Source organism: Oreochromis aureus, linkage group 9 (assembly GCF_013358895.1).
Source record: "Oreochromis aureus strain Israel breed Guangdong linkage group 9, ZZ_aureus, whole genome shotgun sequence".
Lineage (NCBI taxonomy): Eukaryota > Metazoa > Chordata > Actinopteri > Cichliformes > Cichlidae > Oreochromis > Oreochromis aureus.
The window spans coordinates 10,059,763-10,073,775 of NC_052950.1; the positions used below are offsets into that span (position 1 = coordinate 10,059,763).

The 14,013-nt window shown below is 40.2% G+C and overlaps 1 protein-coding gene across 1 annotated transcript in view; it reads right to left on the bottom strand.

Moving 5' to 3' along the window:
* The window catches only part of col11a1a (collagen, type XI, alpha 1a), a 71,598-nt gene extending 58,891 nt beyond the window's left edge, over window positions 1-12,707 (bottom strand). The window contains exons 1-4 of the mRNA XM_039617396.1: window positions 12,330-12,707; window positions 7,474-7,638; window positions 6,917-7,130; window positions 4,500-4,662 (exon numbers count right to left, since the gene is read on the bottom strand). Coding sequence (XP_039473330.1) covers window positions 4,500-4,662; window positions 6,917-7,130; window positions 7,474-7,638; window positions 12,330-12,444 — 657 coding nt within the window. The 5' untranslated portion in view covers window positions 12,445-12,707. The remainder of the gene's footprint in view (window positions 1-4,499; window positions 4,663-6,916; window positions 7,131-7,473; window positions 7,639-12,329) is intronic.
* Window positions 12,708-14,013: the final 1,306 nt, after the last annotated feature.

The following is a 14,013-nucleotide window of genomic DNA, read 5'->3' on the forward strand; positions in this document are numbered from 1 at the left end:
ATATGAATCATCTCATCATCAGTATACCTGCCAAGTTCTTCTTTCATCTCTCAGGTATAAACCGAAATCCCACAGACGGCTTCTTCCTTTAACGGTTCATTAAAATGTCTTTCCAGTAAATAATAAGACTGCTGCAGACCTGCATTACAAACAAGAGCCAAACCACAAAACCAAGACAAGGTAAGAGAGAAACTAATATTAAATCTGGAAAGTAACACCATGAGGGCTCCAGAGACAGACGGGGATTTAGAGAGAGCAGCTGGGATGGTAAAAGATGTTTTGTACTGGGAAACACCTGGGAAGAGTTACACCACAGTTCTGAGCCTGTCTTCTAATGTGGACTGCTGAGAAAAAAAAAAGGGAGCCAAAGCAACTTGGAGTAAAGCCAGAACTCCAAAATATGCCCCTCCTGGCTACAGAATACCTCTGTGCAGCATGGAAGCAAGCCCATGAGGTTATACATTAAAGACTGCACTGTTAGAGGTCAATAAGAAAAGAGAGGGCATGAAAAAGAGCAGTGGGGTTAAGATCAACAGCTGAGACTTGTCAATCCTTGTACAAATCAGTTTGCTACTCTATACCTGCTTTATCCACGTTGTGAAGCATCCCCTGCTACCAAAATAGTAAAGTTATGTAACAGCTTTAAAAAAATCCACTTTCACAAAGGGCTTTGACAAAGAAGTTAAAGCAAAATACAAGACTAAGAAATGGAGACGCACTGATCAACCAGCCAGGGACCACAATCAGCTGATTTCCAAATTGTTCAAGCCGATCTATTTCAGGCATGCGCAAGTGTGCACACTCACAGCACTCACAGCCACATGCTAACATGTCGTTAGCATGGAAGCTCTTCACTGTATGTGCAGACACAAAGTTCGCCAAGGTAAACCGCATCTGTTGTCACAAAAATAAATACAATAACAAATGTAATCAGACACTTAGATCACCCTCACCCACACATCTAATGGATCTGTTAGAGAAGCTAACAAGGGAAAAGTAACTAAAATTAAAGCTATGCTAATTTTAGTTACTCAGTATAAGCAGGGTCAAAGCAGTTACGAAGAACATTATGGAGATAAGTGAAAAAGAGAAAAGGGTCGATGCCCCTTTTCTCTTTTTTCAAATAAATTGACCAGTTATTACATTATTCATTGAAACATTAATTTTTTTAATTTCACGAATCAGTGTTTACATGTACTAGTTAAGTCACGGAGTCACTAAAAAAAAGTTATGTCCGTTTGTTTGGAAATATTGCATCTGTCTTATACTTTATGTAGCACAAAGTGACAGAAATAAACCTGGAAAATAATCATATTTGTGATCTGTAAAGGGCAAATTCTGCCATATATCTTTTTTTACATTCTACCTCATCCTAACCACAAGTCAACTTGGGATATAAATAAACATGGAAGAGGTCAAGGGTTACAGCCACGCATAGTAAAATTGTTGGAATCGATAGCTATATTGAAATAACATCTGTTTTTTGAACCATTAGCATGCAACAATGTCAACTTTTTCCGTGACAGATAGATATTGTTTTTTTTTCTCTCGGTTAAAATCCTACTACAATTTCTAAATACAGAGGCAAGTTATCACTGGCCAAATTTGTCATCAGCATGCGTCCTTTGACATACTGTAGCCAAAGGCAACATACCTTTAAGTCTAACCACAGTCAGCTGTAATTAGACAGCCTCATACAACAATTACAACAATATGTGATTTATAATCATCGTAAACACTAGAAAAGTAAGTATGCATAAGAAAAAGAACTCAAAATGCAAAGTGATATATCTGTGCATATATATATATATATATGTGTGTGTGTGTGTGTGTGTGTGTCCACCAGGCATGAATAGACAGTCTCGTTTAGCACAGTAGGGAGGCCTCAACCTAGGGACGATACAGTGGGAGGAGGGGGTGGTGAGCAGGGGTGAGTATGCAGGGAGGGGAGGAGATGAGGAACTAAGAAGGCCTGAAGGCTCAATGAAAGCCTCCCATTCATCTAAGCCAGATCCTTTTGCCATGGTGGTCGCCTCAAACCTGAGGCAGGTACTGCATGAATAGACATTTATGAAAAATGCAGGTGGAGTTGGGAAAATAAATTCCAAAATTTGAGCAAAGAAACACACAACAGCAATGTGTGCTATCTAACCCTATAAATCAAACACTACTCATTTAACACAGAAGTAAAACTTTTGGAGAAACTGACAATTTTGTATTTTTCACATTTCAAATTTTTTTTAATTTTCTTATACATAGTTATATTTTTACCAGGTCAAATCTCATAAAACTTGAGCAATGACCAATTTCACAAAAAAACCCCAAAACATCAGGGGGAGGTCTGACATCATCTCTCATTATAAAAAAATTGGCATGAATGCACAAGGTCGAGGTATTTCCTTCCCCTCTACTGTACATCCCAGCATGCAATGGGCACTGAGGGTATCTGAAGAGCGCAAGGACAGAGAACAGACAGGAGACCTGTTCCAAAAACTACACAGAGAAGACCCTGTTAGGTGACTTATGGCTCATATTTTCAGCCCTTCCACTGCCAGCCTCTGACTAGACACACTGTTTGATACAAACATGGGCCTCAGTGGCCCCTCATAAATCTAATCAAAACCGACAGGATATGTGAAAGCAAATCTGCTTATAAACGTTTAAAAAATAGTACAACAAACAGGAATATGTCTACCATTATATATCATAAACTACACAGATCTGGTTTTATTAGCTGATAAACATTTTTTTGATGTTTTTAGAAAGATTACTTAAGATGAACAATCCTTTTTTAAGGGGCTCTCACAAAAATAATCAGGATATACAACATAGAAAGGAAAATAATGCTTTATAAACTTAAAATGGATAAACAAACATGTTCTCCAAATATGAAGTGGTGTCACTGTTTGTGCTAACTGTCTATGTCTTTGTGTCTGATGTGAGCTTTCAAAGGTCTTTAATGCTGGATTTATATATTAGACACTGATGTCTTTGTTTTATCTTTTCTCATCTTTGTGGAATATACTGAAATACATAAGTGAATCATCCATATAAATATATGCTTTAATATACACCTGCAATGTTTAGGGGCAAGACCAAGTTTTTTAAATAGAAGTAACAGAAGGCAGTATATCCAAGGAAACTGCGCTCAAATCAAACGGTACTTTATATTAAAATTCCCATCATGATAGACATTATTATCATAGGATAAAGGTGACTGCATTGATTAGCAGCACGTTTCCCTCTAAGCACACAAGTGTACACAAACTATGCCAGGAAAATGTCTCCAGTAGATTAACAGGGCCACTCGATCCCCTCAGTACTGGGTCAAGGTATTGACCCAGTTCTTCCTTTAACAGTTTCACTAGCAAGTTATATATATAATAGTTATAATTCAACAAGGGAGACAAGAAATCAGGTGAGGTCACAATCACCCAAGGTTTCGGGTAAACCCACTGTGAAGCCTAGCCCCACCCTATCATGTGATTTACTGAGGTCAAATGACCCAGGATGTGTGTGGCCGTTAAGACGTCTAGGAAGGGATCTCAAACGCCTTAATGCCCACTCACACTATTTTTAGATATATATTTTAAGTAAGCATATTACCAAATAATCTCAATATGGCACCAAGTCAGTAAGTTAAAATGCAAGGCAAAATAAAATAAAGTAAAAACCTTGTGCTCACTCTTGTGGGTCAGGGGCACTCTATGTCTCTGTGGCGATTTTAAGGTACACCAACAAAAACTAGGACAAAAGTAGAAGGCTCAGTCTGTACCACTTAGGCAAACCTCAGTCCAAAATAGTTCCCGTGCAGCCTCCCAGTGACCTTTATGTTTCACCATAAATATCATGACAATTCAACCTTTGTTTGTCATTATTTATGTCTGCCTGACCCACTGCCACCATCAGCCTCTGGATGAACTGTGCCTCAAAGCAGAACAAACATCACACTGAACGAACAAATGGTAACAAACCCGAACTCCCAGACAGTTACTCATACAGTCTGGGAGTTTGAAGCAGAACAAAGCAGATTTGTATTCAATTTATATTCAATATCCCTTAGTTATGGAAAATTCTTCTGTGAGAAGATCAAATAAAACAGCAAATGTTAAAGTTGCCACAAAGTAGCGATATTAAAAATGAGAAGCAACAAAGGTCAAATATCAGATATCTCATATCTGATACGCATGTAACCTTAATTTGGTTTCTATCAAGTCCACATTCCATGTTGGTAGAATCACAAGGATCTGTGTCAGCGCGATTTAAACTAAAACCTACTAAACAACACATTTTCAAAACTGGGTAGACAGTAAATACTCTTTCAAATTAAACAAGGGAAAAAATGCATTTAATAAACACAGTAACGGATTAAACTTCTACTTTTTCAGTCACAGATGGCAGATGCATGGTTTCCAAATTAGCAAAGGTGTCAAAATGCAGATTAGACAGCTCAATCACAAAGGCTGTACATACGCAATCCACCACGTTGACAACCTTACCTGGTAACCCTCCTGATCCAGTATCCTGGTGCCGAACACAGTAATGCCATTGGTGCTGACGGAGGCATGGTCACTCCTGGGGAGGTTTTTGGTGACCTTGTTCTTACAGTCTACAATGATAGTGGCCACTTTCTTCTCCACACTGATGGCTACACGATGCCACCTAATCAAGGACACACAAAAGGAGAAAAGCAATGAATGAAAAAAAGACAAGATCTATAAAGTTCAATGAGTTAACTGTTTGTTATTTAATCATTTTGAAATGTTGTTGCATGTTGTTGCTGTGGGAATTCTCACATAATAAAAAGGCCTTGACACAGCAGATAGCTGCTAAAAATTATTATTATAGGTGTCAAGTAAAAATGAGGATATCTAATCTTATTTAATTTAATTATAGTCTAAAACAACATCAGCACTTTAACAGTATGTAGTCCACTTTGAATGCCTCACAACACGACTCAAGGAGAAAGAAACTCACAATACTCTGATGTATAATGATTCATTCAATTCATTACAATACATGCTCTGGTGTTTATGGTATATTTTGATCGACAACCACCATCGATGCAATGGGTTAACTGGGGTCACACGTGAGTCTGACACCTTCCTTGCCCCTGCACCATTTGCGCTGCACTTGAGGGCTACTGCATACCAGGCAGCACTGGACCACATTCTTGCCCCCACACTTTGGCCCTGTTTAACACGGGATTACACTCATTAAACTCCAAACTTAATCCTCCTTCTGGGTTACTTAGCATGACAGACGTTGTGAACATTGTGGAAAGTGTGTGTCAAGATCCAGGAAGGCTTGCCTTGCCAGACCAGGAGACACACAGTCAAAACATTGTTCACAGGTGGAAGATGAGACCTGACAACATCTTAACCTAAGATAGCAATCAAAGACCTTTTTTTTAACCACAGACATAACTGTTTTTGATCATTCATTTATCTACATGGTAAATTGTGTTACCATGTAGATGGTTGTGTCTTTGAATGTCAGCTAAGTCATACAGACACATTCCAAGGCAGGCAATGGAGCTTGGAGAAAAATAAATGTGCAACACTCTCTGGGATAAGCACTACGGCACAAAGGACTATTTGTCACCTTATATGGCAGAAAAGCAAATGTTGACTTCAGTGGGTTATCACAGACTTTAAGTGCATATTGATCGGAGGGGTAAGATTATATTTGAAATAGCATTATTATATAAATCATATTTAAAAAGCATAATTATGCCAAAACTAAGCTGCATCATATCTTACCCCTTTTTCTAAGTAAAAGAATGCTCCTTTTTACCTCATTAATAGCAGATCATTGTACCTCCCTATTCAGCCTGTGTCTGCTTCCTAGTAGCAATGAATCCATCCATGCATGCAGCTATAGCCACTGAAGTTTTAAACAAGGCCTTGAGCTGGAAAGTCCTCCACAAAAAACAGTGCACTCTCTAACAAAGCAAGCAGCACATAATGGGCAAAACTGCCTACAAGACTAGCACAAAGCCGGCTCGGAGTATCTTTCATTTGCTGAAAAATGCCCACGAAGCAGCATTATTGCTGACTTTTCAAGGATTTGTCAAACTTATTTCTATTATGATAACAGCATACATACTATAACTCATCTTAAGCCAATTTAGAGCACAAAAATATTGTGACTGGGTTCTGACTTCCTTCTAAAGTTCAGCATGTTCAGCAAGTGCAAAATCCTTTAATAACACTGGAAGAAAGTGTAAAGCACAGCATCCTTTCTGATTATTTATCCCCAGCCTGTCCCTGCACATGGACTCTTGACAGTGACCTAAAAACTCCCACTGAGCATTTTGTGATTTTTGAACATGGGAGGAGATAATCAGGTTTATGCTAAATGTTAAGAGGCCTGTATTTCTGGTACTGCCCCCTGCCTCCGTCTCTAAAATAACAGAGGCAGTGAGTTCATAGATGAGGTCAGGTTGTCCATAGCAGTCCTGCTGTGCCCCAATAATCCAGTGTCTCTCTGTCTCTGACCTGTCTCTGTGCCCACAGACCCCTGATGAGATGGCTAATCCGGTGATGAGCACCTGCAGTGCAACAAGGGGAAGATATGGGTTGTTTTCTCACTTTTATCAGAAGAACAAGTCAGTGGGAATCAGAAAATACTTTAGTTTTACATGATCATTAAACTATTTTTAGGCTGATTAAAATGGCATGATATTCAATGCATAATAGGAATCCATAGTCCAGCAAAACTGGCACCAATAAATAAATGCTGGATGACTTTGTTCAAAACTATTCAGTGCTGCAAAATGCCAAAGCACTGGCATGTTTCCTTTGCACCATGTTGCGTTTTAACACCCTTCACTCTCCACACCCATTCCCTCTGAGGTTGCATGCAAGTGATCGAATACGTGATTATGTGAGTGAATGTTCGAGATCTGACGTACTTTCCATCAGCAAGGTTAAGACCATCAAACAGGGGGTACTCCTCTGGGACTGGCTTGCCATTATGATCCTCATACAGGAAGATAGGTGAGCGTCCAACCTCCACGCCCAGCTGCTGGACTCCTTGCTCGTTGTAAATGGACAGCAAGAAGGACTGGATGCCAGATTTGGGACGCACTGTGGCTAGGATGGAGAAATCCTCAGGAAAAACACCACCTGCATGGTCAAAACAGAAAAGTTAATGTGACTGAGATGATCTAATAAATAATATTTAACTTTGCCCAGCATCACTTTTCTTTTCAAAAGTAATAAATAATTACCAATAAATACGTTTTTTAGTAAGTTCTCAGTAAATACTCATTTTATCACAGTGAATTACTATAATAATAACACTATAATGATGCAACATTACCCGCTTTTAATTTTGGTAAAATATTAAGGTGCATGGAAATCTACACAAATCTGCATGGTATTTTTTTCTCATGCTCACCTAATGTCGTGCTAAAAGCAGTCACTGGCAGTTTGCACTTAGCAGTCTAAGCTTAAAGGATGAACTTACCAGGGAATAGCTGTGTGGTGGGGGCACTGATCTGGACCTCCTTGGAAACTCTGTAAGCTGTATCTGGCGTCGATGCTCTTCGGTTTGCGCAAAATCCTGTTGTTTTTGTCACTCCTTTGGGGTAATTTTGAAATGCTAATACTTTTAGGACATCCACTGGCTCTGCTGTTTAAAAGGCAAAGAAAACATCAGGTTATTGCAGCGATTTCTGTGGACAACATGAAGGTGCACTTCCTTTTCATAACCACCACATGAACGATTCAGGTTGGAAACATAAAATATAGTATGCTAAAGTGAAGGTGCATTCTCAACAAAGTCCAAATATATTAAGAGAACAATGATGAGTGTTGGGGCTTTTAACATTTTTTTATAAATGAACATGTCATTGTGCTTGTAAGTAAATGCAGGGCACTAACAGGACCTCTACCTAATGTTAAATTACATTTTTATAAATTATGACTTTTTATCAAAAATATGTGTGTTATGCTGGTTAATTGTGGAGTTCAGTTTCTTACAATAAATAGTTAAATTAGGAAATGTGGCCTTGCCAGGCTCTACAATCTCATCTGACAGGAAATGTCTAAGCCAAGGCATACCAATGAACAATGCACCAACAGAGTTCGAGCTCTATAACAGCTGGATAGGTTTACCTTGATAAGACTCTTCAATCTGATGTGCTTTACATAAAGGAGCCTATGTGGGTGCAAATGGACTCCCATGGGAAAGCATTATAATTATGCCTTCTATTCAGACCACTGTCTCATCATAAAACATTAGGTTGGGAAGACACCAACTGCAACCACATACTGACCATCGGTTATGTAGGCTGTCAGCAGCTGGAAGATTTTTTTTTCTGTCCAAGGTCTGATAAAAATGCAAAATATTTGATGGATAAATTCAGCAATTTCACCCGTACTTGACAATGCAAGTGTTATTTATAGACAGATGAGTTTAAATCCTAAATATGCTCAAACGACAGTTACTCAGTTTACTCCATGAAGCAGACAGCAGTATCTGAATAAATCAGGCAATACAACTGCAGACTGTTGGATGTAATAACACTAATGTGTTTTTCTGGAGCGGAAGCATGCCAAGGTGCCTGAAAGCATCAGTAAGCCTCTTCTGATCGCTCTCAAGCCGCTGTTATGGTTGGCATGTTGAGGTCAAATAACTCTTGTATTTCTCTAACTTCTTGACACAAGAGGATGTTAAAAAAAAGTCACTGATGTCGATCTCAACACTTTCTGGTCAACATTCCAGCAATGGCAAGGAAAAGAAAAGAAAGAGCATCTTTCATTCATTCATAGAAGCATGTGCTCGGGGAAGTTCCTGTCTTAACATCTACAACTGAATACTGAATGTGCCACTAGCAGCTCTCATACAGAAGGTTTGTATAAGATCATTAGATAGTCACAACAGGTCAAAATGCTACTCTGGTAAATTATTTAGACTGAAAACACTAAGAATATCTCCAGGGTAGTGAGTCAGTGCAACGTATTGTTTTTATTAAGTAAGCATAAACACGTTGAATAGATATTTTTGGTGTCTATAGTTGTAGAAATGTAGAGGACATTTGGTGGACTGGGCATTTTTTCATAGTGCAAGCAGAGAGCTGATCTCCTTAAACTTGGTGCACTTTGAACTTGAGAAGTAATCTGAAGAAGTCACAAGCCCATTCACAAACACCAACCGCTAATAGATCCCTCTAAGAAAAATTTGTGTTGGGTGATTAACTCCCTCTCATTTCAACAAAACGCTCAAAGGAAGATAAGGCAAAGTATCTAAAAACATCTTAAATAAATGCGAAGTTGAGAGCAGTATCAGCCGTGACTGTGGGAATACCCTCACTAAGGACAACATGGTCATTTTTGTAGCTTGTGAGGATGAAGCAGCTACTTATTTTGGAGAGTGAACTGAGGAGCTTATTGTGAGTTCCCGCAGAGTTGCTTTCAGTTCAGACTCCAGGACTCATATGTTCCAGATGTGCCAATTTGGCCAGGCTACGACCCTCACACAGTGGTGCTGTGAAAACGTCAATACTGGCCAATCCATCAAGGTGGCCAAATGAGTGTGCACAGATTTTAAAAGAGTGCATCTGATGAGCTGGTGTGTTTGCCCTCAGGGCTAAGTAAACAGGCCACATAGCTGTGAGAAGGACTCAGGATGGACCTTCCTTAGTGTGGAGGAGGAACCAGTACCTGAGCTGCTAAATACTCTGTTGTTTCATCACTCCTTGCGTGGATGATAATGCAAACTATAGAAAAAGAGGAGAATGGGAGGAGCAATATGAAGCTTTGTTGCCATAAGACATCAAAATAGACAGATTTATTTATCTGTCATGCTCACAAGTGTACATCATTGTAAACTGGATGTTCCAAAAGATATCACCATTCACATCTGAGGCCAAATACTCTCTAAGTAAACTGTACATAACACTTAGGCATACTCCTATAATAAATCCCACACTCACTTTCTCGTTTTCAGCACTTTTGTCTTTTAAGGTAAAGAAATGTAAAATTGGCTGGTAAATGGAAGAGGACCTTTTCACCTGCAGCTCCCTGAGACTCTAATAACATCTTCAGAGTGTCTCTCTCCCTCTCTCTCTCTTTCTATATATATAGCCCCTCTCCCCCGCTCTCCCTCTCTGCTTCCTTTAACTTCCACCACGCTGCCGGCTAAAACAAGACGGCTTTATGCCGCTGTCATACCAAAGAAACTTCACTGAGACCAACCCAGTTTTTAAAGCATTTTCCCCCCACTCCTCTTCCTTCACTTTACTTTTCCTCACATTATCTCTTTTTACTGTATGCCTCCATATAGAAATATGGGTTTGTTTGCCCCATTGTGTTTAAATCTCTAAATGAAATGACAATAACTATAAATGTGTGACAGCTTCAGCAGACAAAGGTCCAGCAAGGAGCTGATTAGCTCTCGTTCACAGTTGGGCATTTTAAGGAGAAGACTCTGGAAATGCTAGCTTTGTCTGTTGGAATGCACATCTGAACATGTGCCCCAGGGGCTGAGAAAACGTGTCTGTACACTGCTAGATGGAGAGGGCACCCTGCAGGAACAGCTCCGACTGCCATAAAGAGCTCCGAAGAAATTAGGACCATAGAGCACAGAGTCTGCAGGAGGATACTTAAATTGTATAAAAATGTCTCTAGTTGTTCAGTTATGAAACAATATATTTTCAATTTAGACCATAAATTCAGTAATTATCATCGAATTTAACAGGTTCTGTAGTACTTTAACACAACAAATGATACCAAAATGCCTTGTGAAATAGATAAATGCACAACAAAGTAATCATGAACCCCTGCATTTGCACAACATCAAGTGAAACAATTAAACTGCATTTATTTAAACCTTTAGTGATTTCTTGTTTTGCAGAACACGCTTTCAGTCTACCACTGAAAACCCACTAGACAAACTGCAGGTACTGGATAAATATCACTATGAAGATCATGTTTATCTCCAACAGCATTTTTTTTTAAACAAGGAGTCCTTACAGAGTTGTCGGCCAAGATGTGAGACCCATGTAATCCTGACCATGTCACTTGTGGCTGTAATGGTAGGCTAGGCCCATATGCAGGCCTGCTCTTTGAAGGCTCTTAAATCATAGGGAAGCTCAACAAGGACCATCATCAAATAACTGCTCAATACTTAGAGGGGAAGCATTCCCACCACGGACACAACACAGCCTTGTCCTGCAGCTGACCAAACCTTTAAGCGCAAAGTTGGTGGGTGGCAAGGGGGAGGGGGGATGCACAGGCCAGTTTTTGGGCTTTGGTGTGGACCAGGGCAGTGTGGAGATAGGGTGAACCTGCATGACCACTTTTAGCACCCACACCGACAGATGCTTTGCGCTCTGCTCTGACAGGTCGGAGGTCCACTCAGACCTTTCATAAAAGCGGACTTCATGAAACGATTGCTGCTGTTCCCCAAACCACAACTTTCACGTCAAAATGTTTGTGCCCAAGAACCTTCAATTAATTATCTTTCCACACGTTCACACGTTAGAATTTCACCCATTGTATTCATTTAATATGAGACTGGCAATCAGATCAGGACCAAATTTAAACACCAATCCACTGTTGAATATATCTTCCGCCTGGCATGAAGTAAAGAACTGCATTCTAATATGAGTGGTGAAGTTAAACAGTTGTAAGAAACAAGTGAACAAAGTCCAGGTTCGACAAATGTCCAGTGCCATCTGGCTGGAAAAGCCCACCCTGCTAACCGTGTTCCAATCCACCTAGGGGACCACAGTTCAAACAAAGAGGTTTCTTTTTGCCTAAGTGAATCTTACAAAAAAAAAGAGAGAGAAAAAAGCACCATGCTCTGTTTCCCGATCTTTATAAGTGCATACCAGCGGCTTAGGATGAATTTAATTAGGCCATGTGTTTCATCTTTGCCGCAGACGCTTTTCATTCATGCGTAAAAGTAGCACGGGGTAAAATGTGCTTTAATTAACGGGATTCTGGTCAACAAATACACGCATTTCAATCGATTCCTCACGAGCACTACCTGGGCCGCCTGTCTCAAAGTATTTAACGGTTCTCCTCGCAGCGGTAGTAACAGGGCACACTTTTGCTGTGCCTTTGGTTCGGCGTTCATCGGCTTCTGAATATGGGGCAATCTCGTCGTATTGTGACTAGTTTGTTTGTGAAACGGGAAAACACGTCTAATTGCGATGCGAGCATAACGCTGCCTTCTCCAGGTAAGTATACTTCACCCCCACCCCCTAATCTCCATCATCAGTTACCTAGGTTTGCCATCCAGTCGGCGTTCCGTACACCGTCCCCTTTTAGGCAATACAAAGTTTATTAGAGGCGTTTGGGACCTAGTAATCTTACCTGCTCTGACATTAGCAGCCTGTAGAACCAAGGTTATAGTGATGAATCCGGTTACAGTGGAATCCATAAGCCACCTTTTCGTTTTCCACCTTGTGGACCACCTTTGCATCTCCATGGTCGCGCGCCCACAAGTGTATAAAACTTCTGGGCGACTTCAGTGATTTTTACTGACGTCCCTTCCACAATCCCAAGTAATGATAGATACTGTCCTACAAAAAAGCCATATGTGACGAATTTAAGCCTCTTCTCTCAGCCACAACGAGGCCCTGATCCTCCTGTACCGTGCCCAGCCTTCACAGTGAAGGTAGTCGGGCTTTATCCAAAACGCAAAGAGTGCAATCGGTACACTTGGTGCGTCCACGGACAGGAGGGCTGGGCGAGCTCCACAAACCAGAGCGAGGATTACAGGGAAATGACAAGTGAACCAGCCCCCGATTAGCAAATCACGGGGCTGGAAATTCTCCTTCGGGTCCACCCATTGGCTTTGTTGTGCGCCCCCCGAAGTCTCTTCAGAGTGCTTTTCATGAAAGAAAACTCTGACACAGCTCATAATGACCTGGGAAAACTGTGCACGCAGGATGTTCGGTCACATTGATAATATCTACAGTTCACCAGAGACTACATCATTTGTTATCCACAATGTTTTCTTATACACCATTCAAAAATAATAGTAGTGAATTATAATGCACCAATGAATCAAACAAAAACACTAGACAGTGCTAGAGAGTCACTGAGGGTTATATGGTTTACATCACTACAAATACTAATCCACAGGGTTTTCCGTGGACAGAAACATGAAAGAACAGAAAAAGGGAAAGAAACCAGACCCTGAAAGGTCCTGCGGGTGTGGAATGAAAGAAAGCACTTGAATAAATTAGAGGAATGCAGATGTTTTGCTTTGGGGTATGAGAGATTAATAAATGTTTTGAGTTATGCCTCATAAACATCCAGACCAAACCAGACCTACGGAATATTTTAGAGTCATACACTGACCTTCAACAAGCTAACAGAATATTATGCGTTTGTTTGTTTGTTTGTTTGTTTTTGGTCATGTCAGGTAATGATATGCTCTCCTGATATGTTGTTAAACTAAAACAAAATAACAACAACACCTGAAGATAAACTTCATTTTATTTGCCAATTTTATCACTTTTTTATCGTATTCTCATTCAAAGCCAATAAATCTTATGTTATACTTTCTATATCAGTGATTAGGTCATTTTGACAGAGAGTGAAAAAGACAGAAAAAGAGAGTTACTTCCTGAATTTCTTAAAACATGACACAGTGAGTTAAATTACCTTCTTTTTTTCTTTTTAACAACCGTAACTTGTAATTGCATGGAGCTGAAGCATTCCAGGATTTAGGAGTCAGATCTGTATGTCTTTTGGCTCACTCCACTGATGGCAAGAGCTTTGACCAGCCTCTGTCTTTTCAGCCAGCTCATCCTCCCAGGCCAGCCTAACTCAGCCAGCTCCCAGCCAAATAGTATCAGATGCTGCTCCCAGTGCCCAGTGACCGAATCCAGAGCTATTTTCCTGGGAAGAATAGCTGTCTGGTCAGAGACGGTTTCATGCTACATCTCATCCTAGCATGGTTCACAGAGCAGGGGCAGTCATTCAAGAAAAGTGGGCTCCAGTGATGTCCATGGGTTCTTCTGGGGGCCCGTTTAATCCTGAGTGTAAT